Source organism: Notolepis coatsorum (genome assembly GCF_963971535.1).
Source record: "Notolepis coatsorum genome assembly, chromosome: 16".
Taxonomy (NCBI): Eukaryota; Metazoa; Chordata; class Actinopteri; order Aulopiformes; family Paralepididae; genus Notolepis; species Notolepis coatsorum.
The window spans coordinates 67,481,799-67,501,906 of NC_140180.1; the positions used below are offsets into that span (position 1 = coordinate 67,481,799).

At 43.1% G+C, this 20,108-nt stretch overlaps 2 protein-coding genes across 5 annotated transcripts in view; one reads left to right on the top strand and one right to left on the bottom strand.

The window, feature by feature from the left end:
- dnajc4 (DnaJ (Hsp40) homolog, subfamily C, member 4) overlaps positions 1-6,211 on the bottom strand; it is a 30,802-nt gene extending 24,591 nt beyond the window's left edge. For 2 of the 3 annotated variants that reach the window (XM_084331691.1, XM_084331689.1), the window contains exons 1-5: positions 6,016-6,211; positions 5,396-5,494; positions 4,652-4,786; positions 3,516-3,606; positions 65-240 (exon numbers count right to left, since the gene is read on the bottom strand). In XM_084331691.1, the coding sequence (XP_084187817.1) occupies positions 65-240; positions 3,516-3,606; positions 4,652-4,752 (368 nt within the window). In that variant the 5' untranslated portion in view covers positions 4,753-4,786; positions 5,396-5,494; positions 6,016-6,211. The remainder of the gene's footprint in view (positions 1-64; positions 241-3,515; positions 3,607-4,651; positions 4,787-5,395; positions 5,495-6,015) is intronic. The other variant, XM_084331690.1, reaches the window with a different exon arrangement.
- Positions 6,212-6,383: 172 nt separating this feature from the next.
- nudt22 (nudix (nucleoside diphosphate linked moiety X)-type motif 22) lies at positions 6,384-19,993 on the top strand. Of its 2 annotated transcripts, XM_084331717.1 has the most exons (7): positions 6,384-6,489; positions 7,002-7,093; positions 7,461-8,199; positions 8,746-8,871; positions 9,663-9,760; positions 14,438-14,531; positions 19,822-19,993. In XM_084331717.1, exons 1-7 carry the CDS (start codon positions 6,478-6,480, stop codon positions 19,981-19,983), a joined length of 1,323 nt encoding a protein of 440 aa, XP_084187843.1. In that variant the 5' UTR covers positions 6,384-6,477; the 3' UTR covers positions 19,984-19,993. The 2 variants fall into 2 exon arrangements, with proteins under 2 accessions (XP_084187843.1, XP_084187844.1); XM_084331718.1 differs by lacking the exons at positions 14,438-14,531; positions 19,822-19,993 and adding an exon at positions 13,027-13,132.
- Positions 19,994-20,108: the final 115 nt, after the last annotated feature.

A 20,108-nucleotide genomic window follows, 5' to 3' on the forward strand; every position in this document is an offset into this window, starting at 1 on the left:
TTGATATTATTATTATTATTATAAAAGTAACTACGTGTGGGTCTGTGTGAGTGTGTGTGTCCACCTAGTGTTGTAGCCAGTATAGCTGGGTCTGTAGGTCTGTCCCCCGGGGTAGGGTGGGTGAATCTTCAGGTCATACTCCCTCCTACTCCTCTCCTTGCTCAGCACGCGGTAGGCCTCGTTCAGCTCCACAAACTGGCTGTGCAGAGCCGGGTTGGATGGGTCGCTGTCCGGGTGTAGCTGTGGGCAGCAGGTTTGGGTCAGAGAGTTGATACGTTGGCAAAACACCACAATATGTACCTTCTTTGTCTATCCATCTATCAAGGACGTGTGCACGCACACACACACACACAATCCACAAAACATCAAGGTAAATATACAGTATGTGCATTTCCTTGTTCACACATAGATTAACACAACAACAAAACAAACATTATATTTGTATCCAAGGCAACTCCAAAGACCACTGTGGGCTATAATTTGGGTTTAGAGAAACAGACTGTGAAAGACACCCTCTTGTGGTAAGACAGAGCAGCTGCAGAGAAAAGCACAACTTGCAACACAGACGTTTAACACCCATACAGCGCTGAAGGGGGTATTGCAATCACTGCCATGGATCCGTCTGTTTTTCTGTCTGTCTGACTGCACGAGCCATACCTTCTACAGTTCGAATCCGATTTGGATGAAACATCGCCCATAGGCTGACAGCAGGCCAAGGACCTGAATTCTAGAAGATTTTTCAAATCGGTCAAGTATTTTATTTGAATTAATTTCCATAATTTCCCAGTGAAATCAATAAAGATGGTAAACATAAACACCAGAGGGCGCAGTCTCCTGTAATCAGATCACTTTCACAACATGCCCGACTTTATTACATCACTATTGTGCTGTTAGAACAGTTCATGTTTCTAAGTAGCCTATTTAATGCTCACTATATGGCCAATTGTCCTCTGTCAAGTTGTTATATGCCCATGAAATCTAGTGATCTATGCATGAAATCGATACTTTTTTTCCAGCAAATAGCTTACAATAAGATGTGTTGGCTAACGTTAGGCAACATTATGTTTAAGTATTTAGAAAGTTATCTATTTGGCCAAAGACATGGCTGTATATGGACATAACACACATTAGGGGCAGAACACAAGTGAAATAGAAATACTTGCCGGATGTGGTGTAGGGCTGAACGATTAATCAATTTCTTTTTTATAATTTTTTTTTTATTATTTAACCAGGAAGTCCCATTGAGATACAAGATCGGTTTGGGAGAGGGAGGTAAGGGGTTTTAGATTGTGTGTTGTGAAGTTTAGACTTCAGAGAGGGAGAGTAAAGTACAGAAAAAAAGGTACCGTTGGGTACCGGTATCGATTCCCAGGTAAAAAGAAAAAATGTCAGGCTCGGTGTCCCGAACAGACCCACCGCATAGGCCAGATGCAAGCCGCATTTTACAATAAACCTCTGTGGGGCTGCTTAACACTATGGGTGCCGGCCAGAAATCCGGAAAATGACTGGATTGCCAGCGCTATTTGTCTATGGAGAAATTCCCCTTCTTTGCAGGGCTATAACTTTTTTAATTCTATTGCTACATAGCCATTATTAGGGCCCATTCAAAGTCCTATATGTATTGTTCATTGTGTAGCAACGTTAAACTTTTTCATTCACATATTCATAGTAAAGTATGGTCTAATGTAGGCCTGCCACGATAACAAATTTTGCTGGGCGATTAATTGCCCCCGAAAATATCGCGATAAGCGATATTATTGCGACCGGTTAGAGAATTTTTTTTTGAGAAATTTATTTCCCAAAACTTTTATTTTGAAGCCCACCGCTCCGTCTTTTCCGGTGTTTTAGACTTTTATTTTGAAGCCCACCGACCGGACCGGAAGTATTGTTGTTATTATCCTAGCTTGCTGATGCTGCTGGTGGACTGGGGCCAGCTAACGTTAGCTTGCTGATGCTACTACTACTTCGACATGCTGCTAATGGGCTGGGGCCAGCTAACGTTAGCTTGCTGATGCTGCTGGTAGATCGACATGCTGCTAGTGGACTGGGGCCAGCTAACGTTAGCTTGCTGATGCTACTAGTAGATCGACATGAGCTAATGATAAAACAAATGTTGAGATTGTTGGTGAACAACTCACTTTAAGTTAGTTTTAACGTTAGCTACTAACGTTAAAACGCTAACGTTACACTACAAATAACGCTACTTGGTTAAAAGGAGCAACACTATTGAGAAATGTAGTTAAGCTATGTGGTGTTGCCCCACGGAGCTCCTGTGCTGTGCTCTCTGCTCTGTAGTAAAGCCAGCGGCCCGCCTCCCAACACGGACAGTGACTGACAAGGGGCACTGGTTCCGCCTCATTAAAACAAACGCGCAAATAGCAATTAATCGCGCCCGTCAAAATCATTGCATTAATTTTAATTATCGCGGCAATTAATCGATTTATTGCTTATCGCGGCAGGCCTAGTCTAATGTATACGTATGTTTTCATCTCTTTCTGCAGCTTTCTCCAGAACGTGATATATAGCCCCAAATGCATTATATTGATGATGAAATACAGTTTGATGGCAATCGGGGCGATATAAAAAATTTCAATTGGACGTACTTCTAGAATGATCTACGCATGATCTGATGATGACCGGATGGGCGGGGGATCGTTTATAATTCCGTGGGCAGCGTTATATCATTCATCTAGTGTGGGTGATATGGTCATCATAACAGTTTATATGGAATACGATCAAAAATAACGCTGAATCTTACCGTATCCTCCTCACGCCGTTGGGCGATGAGCGTGGAACAGTCATTTACCTATTATGGTATGTAGAAATATCGGGTCCATTTCCAGCTTGTATAATAGTATATATGTCCAAATCATGTTGTTTATCGAGTTATTGGCAATCGATCGCTATGTATTGTGTCGAGATCGAGTCCAGGTAGCCAAACAGAGTGCCCGGAAGTAATACGGCCGACCAGCACAACCTCCATAGCACTTCCTGTTTGGCGATTGCGCCGATCGGCCACCAGATGGCGCTCCTGAACCGCCAGAGAGCTCAGTGGGTCCTCCTGGTGGATCTCAGGCCAGCGGAGGGGAAGTATGAATCCGATCGCAGATTTTTGAAATATTGATATAAGGACGCTGTAAAGCGTCCTCCGGCAACTTGAGCATGGCCGGGAATGACGCTTTTAAGCGTTTTCCGGCAGTCAAAGTGTTAAAAATAATTATTATTATAATTGCAAATTTAATCGCAATCGCAATATCTGTCCGAAAAATCGCAATTAGATTATTTCCCAAAATCGTGCAGCCCTAATGTGGTGCGTTATGAAGTGCACCGTTGTGGTGAGTGAGCAGTGTGCAGTTGTCAGACAGCAGTAACCAGGTGGGTAGACAGTAGTAACCAGATGGACAGGGCTTTACCTGCTTGCACAGGTGTAGGCATCTCTCTGAGTGCCATTCTAGTTTCTTCTGCAGACTTTGAGGAATATAGAATTTGTAGCAAAATGTTGAGTAAAACCATACCTTTTTTGATTTGTCAAAGAAGGCCTTTTTTATTTCTTCCACACTGGCATTATGTTTGACACCCAGGAGTTCATAGTAGTTCATAGACGTTCTGCAATAGATAGCAATGAATTCAGCATAAGACAAGAGTGAGTCGCATTAAAGGTCGAATCTTTAATGTCATCAAACAGCGACCTCTAGGGCTAGGCAAAAGATGACAACATGGTACTGCACTTTGTTCACAGTTTTGGTCTGATGTGGGGATTGGATTTCAGTGGGTATAGGAGAGGGGTTGCTACTCCTGGTGACACTTCAGACTCTGCCAAGAGAGGTCTGGAGAAATTCACAGTATAATAAGTTACTAAACTCAAACCCACACGTCAGACCAAAACTAAAAAGTAAACAAAAAGGTAAACAAAGCACAATACCGTAAGTGGGGCTCTTTTGTCTAGAGGTCGCTGTTTGACAGCATTACAGATTCTACCTTTAAAAGTAATAATATCGAACATTTTCATATACTGTACATAAATATTATTTTGCCACCGTCTATTGCCACTTGATATAACACAATAGTGATGCTAGCTTCTGTATACTGTACCCCGTTTATGAATATTTTTACTTTTGCTGTTCTTGGTTAGTCTAAAGTTTAAACAGTGGTGTCTGGTGGTAGGACATTCCTGGGGAAATCATCTGGCACACAGGAAGTGATACATTTGAAGTCACCAGCAGCAACAGCAGTTTGTTTGGAATGAATAGAAGAACTTGGTAGTTAGCATGGATTTTCTAAATGGAAAGCAAGTCAATACAGGGAAAAAACGATCGCTTATCACCAACAAGATGTCGCCAAAACAAACAAAAATGTCAATCTTGCAGATAACCACTTTAAAAACAGATTTTCACTGACGCACAATCACTGACTGATAACTGGACATTTTCACACCGGTGTTTCTGATGCATAGGTGTATTTGTGGTGACTCTCTCACAACAATATCAGACAAGCCCATCGCAAATAGATTTTCCAAACTGATAGGACACATTAACATGGTTTCTTGTCTTGCATGGACTTAAGGCCTTTCCCACAAAACCGTGGGAAGCGACACACACAGCAGGCACACACACATGTACTGTAGTGTACACACACACACACACACACGTACAGAGTTGACCTGTGTGCTGAACTGAGGGACAGCAGACGCAGTCCGCTCTTGCAGCGCCACAGACAGCTCTGGCACAGACGCAGCTGGGCCTCCAACTGCATGATGGGAGATGGCAGAGTTTCCAAAACACAGGACCTGTGCCAAAGAGAGAAAAGACCGATATCAGCATCCAAGTTTAAGGAAAGGGTGACACAAATATAGAAAGGACACACTACTTGGAACTCGAGTCTGACTTGATGTATGGGGACATTTCTTGAGACTTGACTAACTTGTGATATGATGTAATACAAATGTAAGTATTTATGGAGCACAAGATTAATACTTGGACTTACACTGCAAAGGAGGGAGATGGAATAAACTATTAAAAATGGTACTTCTAGTTGTTTTCTTAATTATATTGATATATATATATATGATATCACAAACTCAATGAATTTAGTTGTATATGCTGATCTCGGACATTTCACTACATCTTCAGTGCTGGTTTATCAGATGTTGTATATAAAAGCTGAATGGACAGATAACTGAATGTATAACATCAATGATTTATATGGTGCCCACTGTTGGCGTTATTGTATGTTCCTATGGTGGCCTCACAACCTCAGTTTCCTTCAGGACATTATGTATGAATGTATGTATGACACAATGCTTCAGTTTATTATTATAATACTTTCCTGAGGATAAATCAAAGAAAAGCAGCCAAATAGACAGAAATCTCATTCAGTTGGTCTTTGTGACCCCTACCTTTCAGTGGGATTCCATGGTAGAGAGTTGTGTCAGCACTGCAGCTGCATAGAACGTGATGCAAACCCTTCAACAGCTGACACGTGATGTACCTGTAACCTGTGCCACATAATAACAAGAGGCTGCCATGTGATGATAGGCCTCTTTCCATCATTTAGTACAAACGTTGCAAACAATTTAAGCAAAACCTTGTCAGATAAGGCAGTCTTCAAAACAAAGCCCCACAGAGCAAATATAGATTAAGTACACAGTGTCCTTTTCAGTAGAACTCAATGCCTAAAGACGCCTAGAACGGTTGCTACTTTTGCACACAGAACACAAACTATGCATGGTCCTATTTGACTAAGGTGTGCCGACTCAAACAGATCATCACCTTTAGTCTAAATGTCACGAGCTGTTACATAAACATGCACGTTTCTAGCCCATGTTAGCCATTCTGTAGCCGTGTTAGCTTGCAGAATAACTTTAACTTACAGTGAACTAGTTGGCACAGTGTTATTAGCGGGTTGTTTTCCTAGTGATGCTCTGTGATGTCCGGGGTAAACAACACAAACACGTGGCGGGTAAGGCAGATCAAAAAGAATAACTGCTAAGAAAAACGGACAAACATAATAACATACCAGCGGCGATTCAGTTTCATAACACAGCAGCTAACGTCAGCTGCACCGAGGCTGTCAGCTGCTCCTTATTGTTTACTCTTTACAATCCTGTGCATACTGCACAAAGGCAATGCACATGTGTATAGTGTAACATGGACAATATTTCAAAAGAGCACATTGCATCTCTAAAGCCTCAGTTTATTATTGGTCTTCTAGATAATAATAATTTCCTTTGACCTAAGTGTGGGCGGTGCCTTGGCGCGTCCTGACCCCGCCCCCAAAATCACTTCCTACTTTTCAAATAACCAGAAGCGTGATTTCCCCCCGTAGCCTATGTTTGCGAAGACGCTCTCTGATTGGCTAGCCGCGTGGGTTAGGGGAGAGCCTTATTCAGAACGACTACATTCTGTTTCTGCAAACACACATCGACAAGGCTGGTTGTTGGATACTTACTCCAGTCGAAGACAAACAACAGATCGGTGGATGATAATAACGGTATGCCACCTCCATATAACGTTATATTCTAAAGGAAATTAACCAACGTGGAGGTCTCCCAGGCTACAAAAGAAACGAACGGTTTGTCACTTCAGTTAGCCAGTTAGCTTGCTACTGGAATCAAACAGCCAGTTGAGTATATGGAGTATATGTGTGTGTAATATGGTATGGATATAGGCCTACAATTATTGTATGAAAAAAAGTACAATTTCCTTGGCTAGACTAGAGAACAAGCGTTTAGTCACGTGGTAGAACTGTCAAATCGCTTCACCCTTGAATGAACTCACCTTCCTTTATGCAGACGTGAATACAAACATATTCAAAACTTTATATTTCAGACTCGGGGTCCAGATAAAAGACAGGACTGGGATAAATTAATATGAATGTCTTACAAAGAGACAATTGTACCAATGTCTCCCACAGCTGGGATTGTTAGCGTGTGTAGTACTGAACCTTATGTTTGATAAAAACCAAGATGATCTCATAATCATTATCCATATGATAATCTACAGTGTGAGATGGACCCTGATGTGTCTGTGCTGCTGAATTGCGCTGCCTGGCGGGGGCTTCTGGAATCCCAGGTGCAGGTGGAGCTCTCTGAAAGGTAGCTAGACTGACTATAGCCTTTTTTTTTAAGGTCCAGAAATTATGGGGTCTCATCCATTCTTACAAGATTTGAGCTACACCACTTGGAAGTCTAATTAGTCTAACTTGGAACAACACCCAAAAGTGGAACAGTAACTTGGAAGATAATATAAACAATATTTTAACTGTTTTATGAAACTGTTTGCCTTGTCAAATGGAGAAAAATGATCTTATAACGTTAGCACTAATTCAGATTGACAGAATCTTTTCATTCAATCTTCCAGTTTCCATAGAATTTCCTCCTTTGTACATTTGGCCCAGCTAATTCACCTTCTTGTTTACTTTGGCCCTAACCTTCCTTTGTCTCTCTCTCTCTTTCTCCCCAGGTTCAACTGTCAGATAGACGCAGCTCTAGAGCACCACATAGAGGAAGTATGGGCAGAGCGGGTGTCCAAGGAGCCGTGGCTTTTCAACGGGGCCAAGTTCAGACTCCACTCGTTCAGCTTGGCCTCGCCCCCCTCCTCCCCTCCTCCTCCCCCACACCGGCCACCCGACGTGAACTGTGTAGGGGACGGGCTTGATGGACACAGCTGTCAAAGAGGGGAAGTGAATTTGTGTGACACACATTCAATCACCGTGCACGGAGCTGCTAAACAAAACTCTGAGACCGGAAATGCACCCGGGTGTGAAAGGGAAAACGGAGACGGTATTGTCCGACCGAGACGCCATCCTACTTGTGTGAGTGAACATAAAGGAAGTGCTTCGGACAAACCTTTGACCTCTGGCTGCAGCGGCTGTGAGAGAGACTCTCTGGCTGGTGGTGATACTGCAGCTCAACCCTACTCCTCCTACACGTACAGACGGGAAGGTCCTCTCCTGACTCTGAGACTGGGCCTGACGTGTTACAAAGACTTTCTGGGGACCAATTGGTCCTGGCGGGCGAGTGAGCTACGCGGGCGTGGAGAGGCGGAGTTCGGGGACCCTCTGGTACTGTTGGCCCAGCCCCTGGGGGTAGGCGGGGTCCTGTGTACGTGTGATGGACAGGTGGTGCTGATCAGGAGGAGTCGGAGGGTAGCGGAGGCAGGGGGGCTGTTGGACATCCCAGGGGGACATCCAGAACCTAAGGTGAGAGAGAGAGGGGGAGGGATGTAAAGTTGAATGTATAGTTCAAGATTTCTTTCTAATATTGATGAGTCTTGTGTTTTTTTAAAAGGGGACATTTTTCATCATAATCATTTCCTTTTGAGCACATCTTTCTTCTCTTGTATTGACTAGTGTTTTTGGTGTGTAGGCTAGCATTTTAAATGAATTATTTCCTTCCTTGCCTGGCTACCCCACACCCAAGAGTAAACCACTTTTACAAACTGGGCAGTACAGGTGTTCCTGGCTCCAAAAAGCACAGCTAATTCATCGATCAAAGATAATTCAGTGTTTGGGATATCACCAAGGGCAATCATTCTGAATAGCTTGCTTAGGCTTGTTAATCTGAAAATGTCAAAACCCTGGCCAAACAGCAAGTAATATCTAATATGTAATTCCCCCCCAAATGCCAAATGCCAAATCCATACCAAGACCAGGCAAACCCCATTTCCTGTATGTCCTTTTAAAAATGTCTTCAACCAAACCAAGCCATTATTCACACCATGGTCCTGCTCTCTCTGGTCTCCTCAGGCAGTGTGTGAGGGTCTGGGCCAGAGTGTGTGTGAGGAACAGATCAGTGTGGCTGTTCTCCAGCAGCAGCAGGGGGCCGTGGTGACGGAGCTGTTCTCATCTGTGTGTGCTGAGATCAGAGACGAGGTGCGTTTTGAATGGGAGGCTGACTGAAGTGATGTTATTTAATCTCCCTTAGTGTGTCTAGGTGAGTGCTCTCTCACTCTCTGTCTCCATGTGAATGTTCTCTCTCTGTCTCCAGGTGAATGTTCTCTCTCTGTCTTCAGGTGAATGTTCTCTCTCTGTCTCTAGGTGAATGTTCTCTCTCTCTGTCTTCAGGTGAATGTTCTCTCTCTGTCTTCAGGTGAATGTTCTCTCTCTGTCTTCAGGTGAATGTTCTCTCTCTCTCTGTCTCCAAGTGAATGTTCTCTCTCTGTCTCCAGGTGAATGTTCTCTCTCCGTCTCCAGGTGAATGTTCTCTCTCTGTCTTCAGGTGAATGTTCTCTCTCTCTCTGTCTTCAGGTGAATGTTCTCTCTCTGTCTCCAGGTGAATGTTCTCTCTCTCTGTCTCCATGTGAATGTTCTCTCTCTGTCTTCAGGTGAATGTTCTCTCTCTCTGTCTTCAGGTGAATGTTCTCTCTCTCTGTCTTCAGGTGAATGTTCTCTCTCTGTCTCCAGGTGAATGTTCTCTCTCTCTGTCTTCAGGTGAATGTTCTCTCTCTGTCTCCAGGTGAATGTTCTCTCTCTCTGTCTTCAGGTGAATGTTCTCTCTCTCTCTGTCTCCATGTGAATGTTCTCTCTCTGTCTTCAGGTGAATGTTCTCTCTCTGTCTCCAGGTGAATGTTATCTCTCTGTCTCCAGGTGAATGTTATCTCTCTGTCTCCAGGTGAATGTTCTCTCCCTCTGTCTTCAGGTGAATGTTCTCTCTCTGTCTCCAGGTGAATGTTCCTCTGAGATGCCAGGCAGAGCCTGTTCTGATGGGCATAGCTCTGAACCACACCAGTGCAGGCAGACCCAGTGCAGAGTTCTACATCAGGTAACATGTCTTCACACAGTCAATGTCTTGTGCCTCGGTTCCTAAAGTCATATTATTGCCACTAAGATCCTCTATGGGTCTAGACCTGGGGAATGAGGTTCCATTGTAATCTATAGACCTGGGCCCTCATTCATCAACGTGTCTTACGCACAGATATGTGCTTAATCTGTGCGTACGACCATTTCTAAGCAAAGAGTGGGATTCATCAATTTCAACTTGAACTTGACTTCGTGCTTATGTGTACGCACAGCTCGGAGCACACTTAGCTGACGCCCAGTGGTAGAATATATTATTACAACAAGGAAATGAGCTTCTGTGCATTAGTTTCAACACTGGCATGTTCTGTATGAACCGTAATTCATTATAGTTCATTGTAAAATAGCAACAGTAGTGTAATTATGGTCAAAACCCTATAAATAGCATTTGGAATAATAGATCTTTCTCTCAGAATGAATGCAGCATGGTTTATATAGCGTTATCGGAATATACGGGGTGTACTGACTGACTGCGCTCCGCGTAGCTCAACTCGTTATTATTTTGCGCACAGACCGCAGAAACACGGGAACGCTTTGATTATATTTAAAAGGCTTTACGTTAAACGAAACAAGTGGAATTTCGAAGCTGTAAGCAGAATACAAGTCATATGAACACCCACGATATAGTGTTCTTCCCCCTTTTTACTGTAAGAAAGAATAAAAAACGCATTGCAATGACACCAGATAGTGGACCGACTATGTAAATATGATGATGGGATTCAAGTTCGCGTTTTTGTTGATCATAGGCATGCTGTCAGAGTATGATATCTTAATCAAACATTCTAGAACATTTGACCACAGATCATGTCATAATAGAACATAGGCTATGGCATGGTCCATCGTGATATTGTGTAGACTGTTATTACTGTACCGGTACCACCCATTGTGACAACAGCCTTGTGAGTCCCGCACAGAAACATGATGGAATTCAAGTTCATGTATTGAAAGGCAGGCTACATCATACATGCAGTGAGATTCATTGTTCTTGTATATGCTCTCGTATTATTGTTTATATAGGCTACCCAATACTGACATCAAAATAGATTGTAGTATGCCTCTAGAAATCATATGCAGCAGGTAGAAAATTGACGGAAAATCCATGGCGATTTGGAATAAAATTGAGGAGAACTTTAATCCCTGGGTATTAATCAAACAACACGGGAAAAGGCAGTCATATTCCAGCACGGTCTTTATTAGTGTTTGCGCTGCCCAGGCAGCAATGGTTAATAGATATCATATCCGACATCACGTACGTGTACACGTCTGTCAGCCTGTCTCATAACACGCTTCCCTCGGCTTAGTCCATTTTTCCACATTTCATGGGGGTATTCCATTACCGTATATGGTTAATCGGGGCGGTTCTGGTATGCAAATACTTAAAACAGTGCACGAGCTCAAACGTAGGATCAAAGTCATATTCATCAAGACAGGTGTGCGTAGATTCGTAGAACCTGTGTACGCACGTGTGATGAATCCCGTTTTTTTCGTGCGTGCACTGATTCTAAATTCTGTGCTTACGTGTGGAAATAGAACATTTTCTACGCCACGTTGATGAATGAGGGCCCTGGAGAGTGAGGTTCCACTGTAATCTATAGACATGGGGCGTGAGGTTCCACTGTGATCTATAGACCTGGGCCCTGTTTCTTGTACCTGGATAACTGAGTTAGCCGGATAACTTTAACTGGATAACTGAGTTAGCCGGACTTTCCGGTTCGCAAGTCTGGCTTGAGTTAACGAGACTGAATCCACCTTCGTGGAACAGGAAAATCCCGGCTTCAAACATCGGGTTAACTGAAGCTGGATAATGACAACACACAGTAACTACATGCATCATTGTTTACAATGAACGGTGGGGCTAATCTAATTGACATCCAAGGACAACGATGTAAATAAGTCATTGCGCCTTTTCGTTCCTATCCTTGACAAAAGCAAATATGTGATGTAATGATCTGTATATGTTTTGTTGTCTAAAATAAATACCATGCATGTAGTTACTGTGTGTTGTTGTAGCCACCGGTTAATTCGCGATTTTTTTATTGGTTTGTCATGACAAACCAATTACATAATCCAACATATGTGTAAAGAAACAACATATTCCAGTTAACTGTATATATTTTTAATGATTCGTTACGGCGTAATCAATACTTCCATGCGTATAAATTGTGTTAAGCGGAGTTTAGTATTCCTGCCTGGCTGAGGAGCGCGTTGCGGCTCATGCGTGCGCTCGGCCAATCAGAGCAACGCGGAAGGGCATGTTGGCTGCCGAAAGTATTCACGCGACCTGGAGAGTGAGTCAAGTCAAGTCAAGTCAAGAGTTTTAATTGTCACGGCATACAGGTATACAATGAAATGCGGGTGGTCTTGCCCGCAACGATGTGCAATACAGTGGTACATATAATAGAATCAAAAGAAGAAACAACATTGTGCAGTAACAGGTAGCAGGTAACATGGAGTGACATCTCGGTATCTGTACATAGTTATTTACAGAGCATGTGTGACATGCTAGTTAGCTTTGGTAGTGCAATACACTGTTCCTGTTATTCTAATTTAAAGTGTCCTTTCCTTTGGCCATAAGTGTGCGTGTGTGCGACATGAGTGTGTGCCCGCTCATGTTATGTATGTTGTGTGTGGACAGTTCAATGTTCTGAGCACTCAATGTTCATTGTTCATGGCTCTGATGGCCTGGGGGAAGAAGCTGAGCCTAAGCCGCTCTGTCCTAGTAGCTGGGGTTCGCAGGCGTCTGCCTGACCTCAGCAGCTGAAACAGGCTGTTATTGGGGTGGTGAGGGTCTTTCATTATCCTGCAGGCTCTGGATTTGCACCTCTTGTTGTATAGAACCTGCAGGGGGGGTAGTGCAATACCCGTGGTACGCTCGGCTGAGCGCACCACTTTCTGTAGGACCTTCTTGTCCTGTGCCGTGCTGTTTCCATACCAGGCAGTGATGTTTCCGGTCAGGATGCTCTCTACAGCTCCTGAGTAGAAGGACTGGAGTATCTTCCCCGATACTCTGAACTTCCTTAACTGTCTCAGGTGGTAGAGACGCTGTTTCGCCTTCTTTACTACTGTGTCTATGTGTGTTGACCATGTCAGGTCCTCTGAGATGTGGACCCCCAGGTACTTGAAGCTGCTCACCCTGTCCACGGTAGCCCCGTTTATCATCAGTGGTGTGTGTGTCTCCTGCTGTCCTCTCCTATAATCCACGATCAGTTCCTTGGTTTTGCCAATGTTCAGGAGCAGGCTGTTGTCCTGGCACCAGCGTTCCAGTACCTCAACCTCCTCCCGGTAGGCCTTCTCGTCGTTGTCCGAGATCAGCCCCACCACCACCGTGTCATCTGCGAACTTCACTATGGAGTTGGAGCTGAACTTGGCCACACAGTCGTGTGTGTAGAGTGAGTACAGCAGGGGGCTCAGAACACAGCCCTGGGGGGACCCGATGCTCAGGGTGATGGTGTTGGAGGTCTGACCCCCCACCCTGACCGCCTGGGGTCTTTCGCTCAAAGTCCAGTACCCAGGCGCTCAGGGCGGAGCTCAGACCTAGCTCTATCAGCTTGTCCACCAGTCTGGTGGGGACTATGGTGTTGAACGCTGAGCTGTAGTCAATGAACAACAGTCTCACATAGCCCCCCTTCTGACGGTCAAGGTGCGAGAGGGTGCTGTGCAGTACCTGGGAGACCGCGTCGTCGGTGGACCTGTTTGTCCTGTATGCAAATTGCATAGGGTCCATATCACTGGGGAGGGAGGCACAAATGTGGTCCTTGACCAGCCTCTCGAAACATTTCATGACCACAGAGGTGAGTGCCACCGGTCTGTAGTCATTTGGACATGCTGGGGAGGGTTCCACTGTAATCTATAGACATGGGGTGTGAGGTCCCACTGATCTATAGACCTGGGGAGTAAGGTCCCACTGTGATGTCCCATCATTGCAGCCATTGAGTCAGGTAATCATACGTATGTAATTCCAATAGTGTAGTGTATTGTGTTGTTTTGACTATTTTGGATTATTAACGTTGTCTTCTCAGCTACTGTATGCAGCATTCACTCAATACTTTGCTTGTAGAGTACAATGGAAATTGTAGTACTTATACATATGGGTACCTCTTGTACCCATGAATTTCTTTCTCTAATTTCAAAACGCAAATCTAATTTAATTAAGCTTAACTCTGCTCCTGTCAAAATTATTCCGTAACCAGACGGTCTTAGAACCATCACGTAACTTCCAGGTCTATTTCCAGGAGGTAGGAAGCTCCCCTCACATTAGGGCCTATAATTGTGACTGTGGAATCTGGAGGATCCAGGATCTAGCTCTCAAATCAAACCTTTCCCCTATAATAACTTAATGGTCTGTTGACTGAAACAAAGAGGACTTCAGCCCCCAGCCCTTTGTCCGGCAGCGAGGCTACATGAGTAGAACTCTGGATTCAAGATTGGAAGATCACTAGTTTGAGCCCCGGTCAAGGCCGTTGTCAGAAAGTGGTGGTGTTGTTGTCCAGCAGGGAGCACTCTGGACTTTGCAGTAACGATAGGGACACCATACGGTTGTGAGTGCCGTCCTTCAGATGAGACGTTAAACCGAGGGCAAAACACTAGACGTGTGCTGCAGTCTAATATGGTATACTCCACCTTTGTGTGTGTGTCTGTCCAGCTGTTCACTGTCCTCTGCTGAAGTCAGAGAGCTGTACTGGCAAGGAGGAGCAGAGGCCCATGAATCTACAGACATAGTCTTTCTCAGCAAAACAGTAAGTATTTACATTTTTCATCGTAAATAATGTGTGTAGGCTAGGGGTGTAACGATGCATCGAAATGCATCGATTCTAATGTGACAATTCAACTGCATCGATTTGAAAATGTTAGAATAGATTATAATCTAAATCAGGGGTAGGTAACCCTAGGCACATTTTCATATGCACAGGGGGCAGCATTTCTTTTTTCTTTGAAATATTATAGTGAAATATTTTGCAATGTTGTCGCATTTATCTTGTTGAAATCCTCCCACAGGTTCTTTTTACTACCACATATTTAATTGAGACCCTTTATTTGTTTATTATTTCAATTTAGCTGGAAATACATTGCTACATCATTCAGTAAAATTTGCAGAGCCTTATAACAAAAACATTATTACGGTCACCATTGTGACCAGTGGGATTAATCAACACATTTTATAATTTATTTTTCTATTTCATTGAACATTGCACATGTTAACACTTTGGCTGCCATGGGTTAAATTCATTATCAACCGTAGGTTGCCGGCTCTATTTGTCTATAGAGAAAGTCCCCTTCTTTGCAGGGCTATAACTTTTTAAATTCTATTGCTACATTGCCATTATTAGGGCCCATTCAAAGTTCAAAGTCCTATATGTATTGTTCATTGTGTAGCAACGTTAAACTTTTTCATTCACATATTCATAGTATGGTCTAATGTATAAGTATGTTTTCATCTCTTTCTGCAGCTTTCTCCAGAACGTGATCTATAGCCCCAAATACATTATATTGATGATGCAATACAGTTTTATGGCAATCAGCGCGATATAAAAAATTCCAACAAGACGTACTTCTAGAAGTTACTACACGTCATCTGATGTTGACCGGATGGGCTAGGGGGCGTTTATAATTCCGTGGGCAGCGTTATACCAATCATCTAATGTGGGTAAAATGTTGATAATAGCAGTTAGTATCGAAGACGGTAACTTTACATGCTAAAACTCACCCCAGTCTCCGCGCGCCGTTGGGCGATCATCGTAGAGTAGAAATTTTATCATTATGGGATGTAAATTTACCCGGTCCATCTCCAGCTTGTATAATGGTATATACGTCCAAATCATGTTGTTTATCGAGTTATTGGCAATCGATCGCTGTGTATTGTGACGAGCTAGAATGCCGGGACCTATAGCGAGTGCCCGGAAGTAATACGGCCGTCCAGCACAACCTCTATGGCACTTCCTGTTAAGCGATTGCGCCGATCGGCCACCAGATGGCGCTCCTGAACCGCCAGAGAGCTCAGTGGGTCCTCCTGGTGGATCTCAGGCCAGCGGAGGGGAAATATGAATCCGGTCCCAGATTTTTGAAATATTGATATCAAAGACGCTGTAAAGCGTCTTCGGCAACTTGAGCATGGCCGGGAATGACGTGTTTAAGCGTTTCCCGGCACCCAAAGTGTTACTCACATTTTGAGTTAAAAAAATGGCTTTTATTACCAAGTCAACTTGTGTTCTTAAAACAATGACAATAAACATAGTTTTATTAGGTTGAAATAATGTGGTTGTGTACTTATTTTTCTGTTAACTTATTATGGATTGAAAACAGTTTATGCACAGTAACTGAACTCAATATTTTTAAGTTCTGGTAACTTATTATTATTTTTTTTACAGTGTAGTCTTGCGATCAATCAACTTATTTACACGATATACCTCACATTCACCCTCCATTCACATCCTGGTGTTCTCCATTAGGCCTGTAGGTGGAGCTATGACAGCACATGTACAGTACACACACCGATGGTGTGTGATGTGTCCAAAAATGAATGGGCAAATGTGAGTGAAATGGTCGCACTGTATGCAGCTGTTTGTCTGCATTGCACCCCCCCCCCCTCCCAACTCAGATTTAGGGTTGATACAACCATCATAATAATATTGTTAATAATAACAATAATGATGTAATAATGTAAAAATTATCATTAAAAATACCTGATTATGAGAAAATAAAATTACGATGCATGGAATATTGTTGAGGCACACTAGTTACAACTATATTTCAAACAGGCACTCCATGTCAAAAAGGTTGCTGACCCCTGATCTAAATGAATAGTAATAAAAAAAAAAAAAAAAAAATATTGACCTAGTCCATTCATGCTGAGTGAATCAGTTCCCCCAGCCACATTTGTGTATTCAACATTTTTGGGGTAATTAACACTTTAACTGCCGAAAAAAATCAAAAATCTGTGATCGGAATCATATTTCCCCTCTGCAGCCTTGACACACAGTTCTGATCTCCTCTCAATCCTCTAGCGGTTCAAGAGCGCCATCTGGTGGCCGATCGGCAGATCGAAAAACCGGATGTCAACCTTTAACCCGGCAGGACTCACTCCATATGTGGTCCGGGCACTCGCTAATGTTAGAGAGACTCAGTCTTCACACAGTGAACATCGATCGGTGGAAATAACTCGAAAAAACAACATGATTTGGACGTATATACTATTATACAACCTGGAAATAGATCCGGTATTTCGACATCCCATAATTGAAAACTGTCAACTCCACGCTGATCGCCCAACGGCCCGAGGAGACTGGGGTGAGTTTTAGCGTTATATTCTAACGTGTTCTTTACTAACTGCTATGATGAACATATGACCCACATTAGATGAATGGTATAACGTACGTTGCCCACGGAATTATAAACGCCCCCTCGCCCATCCGGTCAACATCAGATGACGTGTAGTAAATTCTAGAAGTACGTCCAATTGAAATTTTTTATCTCGCACAGATTCCTACCAAACTGTATTTCATCATCAATATAATGCATTTGGGGCTATAAATCACGTTCTGGAGAAAGCTGCAGAAAGAGATGAAAACATACTTATACTTTAGACCATATTTTAGTATGAATATGTGAATGAAAAAGTTTAACGTTGCTACACCATGAACAATACATATAGGACCTTGAATGGGCCCTAATAATGGCAATCTAGCAATAGAATTTAAAAAGTTATAGCCCTGCAAAGAAGGGGAACTTCTCCATGTTAAATAGAGCTGGCAACGGATGGTATATCATGAATTTAACCTTAGGCAATCAAAGTGTTAACTGATAGAAAATTTATCGAATCGTGGTCAAATGAAGATGCATTGAATCGTTGCCTGAAGAATCGTAATCGAATTTAATCGTTGTGAGGTTGCATCGTTACACCCCTAGTGTAGGCATACGGCACCACAAGAACATACTTCACGAGAGCAGTCACAAGAATTGCATACATTTGAATGTAATGGCGTTTGAGATGGGAATTATGAAATGACTAGTCGATCATTTACATTACATTTATTTTTTTACATTACAATCGTGTTGTGATGCTCTAGTCGACAACATAACTACTAATGTTTGTTAAAATTGTACTTACACCCAGAGTAGCATACTGCAGTCCAACAAAACACTATTTCTATGGCTTATTCATATAATGCTGTAAATTAGCATTTTCACATATTGTACATATTTAACTTACCAGGGAGAAAAATGCACACTGAAGATATGCACACTTTTGTGAGTGCATATCTCCCCCCATACATTTTTTAGGGATGCACCGATATGAACATTTTAGGTGATACCGGGCGAACAGTCAACATTTGTTATGGCCGATAACGATATGATCCATATAAATAAAACAATTTCTATGATAATCTTTATTTATTTTTTTGCCCACAATCCTTGTCACATGCAAGTAACATTACCCAAACAAACTCTTGTGGCCAAAAGAAGAAACACACACGGCAGCGAGACTAAATAATCAGTTCACCTCGGCTCAGTTGACCAATGGCAATGCATCAATAAACAAATCATTGGGGCGCCAGGGTGGCGCACCACGTAACGCACTGCAACGCGGCCATCCCGGGTTCGACTCCCGGACCCGGCGACCTTTGCCGCATGTCCAATTTGTCAATTTTTTTTACCAATTAAAAATATCTTAAAATAAACAAATCATTATCACCAGCCCATACGTTTGCTGATATATACAGTATATGCCCAGTTTTACTCATCGCACCAATACCGATATACTATTTTCTAGACTATGGTTAGCCGATTACAGAACATCTTCAGTGAAATTAAGTCAAAGTTCCTGTCCTTAACACTTTGGCGTCCGCAGTCTTGCGGCGATTTATGCCTCAGGACAGCGGTTTGTTTACAAACCTATGTACTTTCTAAGAGATATATCATTTATAGTATTGCTATCTGTCCATTCTCATTGTCACTTGAGTGCATAAACCGTGCCTTCATAATGGCTTAAAGAAAATAAAAACCCATCGGTTGGTTGTCATTTTATAGCGTCGTGAATATAAGGTTTATCGCGCTTTTCGTCTAGTCTTTTTTCCAGGAAGCTAGAAAATAGGCTAAATGTTGGCGCCGTTATATCAAAAGCCATTTCTGCTGTATATATACGAATGAAATAAAACAAACTGCGTAGCATCCGGACTATTACAGAGCATCTATGGATGAAATATGATCCGCCCACAGGACTGTAATTTTTTTTTTAAATCCCCTCAATGATACTGCAGTGGAGCGGCGCCCCTAAGCAGATCTGGCCGGTAGTGCATGTTTCGAAAATCAAATATGTGGGTAGGTAATGGATCTCGATAGCGGACGTTAATAGCTTTATAAATATGGAATATAACAATAACAACTTGCCACGAGTATATACGTGGCTCTGGTCCACAACGCATGGAATTGAAACACGTATATACTCGTGGACGGATGGCATAGTGTTAGTGTCAAACTAAAAGGACAAAGATACATATCTTTTTATTATCATTATCTTTTCCCCCCTTTTTCCGTTTTTCTCCCCTCCCAATGTTAGTCGTTATGCAAATTCCCAATCCCCTTCCTGGTCGTTGCGCACTCTACCCCCTACCGTCGGTCTGGGAGGGCGGAGGCATATCACATGCTTCCTCCGATACATGTGTACCCAGCCCACCACTTCTTTTCACCTGGCAGCGCGGACTCTCACTGGAAGAGTGTAACATGTCCAGATCCTTTCCTCGCTGTGCAGGCGCCCCGACCGAACTGTAGGAGTCACTGTTTACAACGACCCGGACCCACCCACCGGCTTCCCTCCCGCTGACTGCCAATTGAGCCAGTATGACGGCTGGCCAAGCCGGAGGCAACGCTGACAGCCGGATTCGATACCAGTGTCTCTCGCGTTGGTGACGAGCGCTTAGTCCGCTGCGCCGCAAAGATACATATCTAAACACACCTGACAACACTACAAATCAACATTTTCTATTGTAATGTCCGTTTGTGTTGTAATATCTTTCTTGTCACTTTAAAAAGGAGATGTTGCGGTTGGACAAAGGCGCCCCCCTGTGGTCAGAGCTGTGTCCTTCAGCCAAGGGAGCAGTGCTCCTCTATCAGCTAGTGATGCCTGACTTGGAACAAGACAGGAACAATCCACCTCAAAGCCAAGAGAATGCACCACAGAATGGCTCCAGATGACAACGTCAATAGAAAGTTTCAGAAACGCTTTAATTCCAAGTCCATCTTTTTTTATTTTCAATTTTCAGAGTTCCAGTTCATGCAATGTACAGTAAATGTTCTATGCTGTTGTTCAAGAAAAAAAA

Coding starts and splice junctions, on each gene's coding strand:
- nudt22 (XM_084331717.1), top strand. Junction 7,094..7,460: donor CAGGTGGAGCTCTCTGAAAG/GTAGCTAGACTG, acceptor CTTTCTCCCCAG/GTTCAACTGTCAGATAGACG. Junction 9,761..14,437: donor AGTGCAGAGTTCTACATCAG/GTAACATGTCTT, acceptor GTGTCTGTCCAG/CTGTTCACTGTCCTCTGCTG.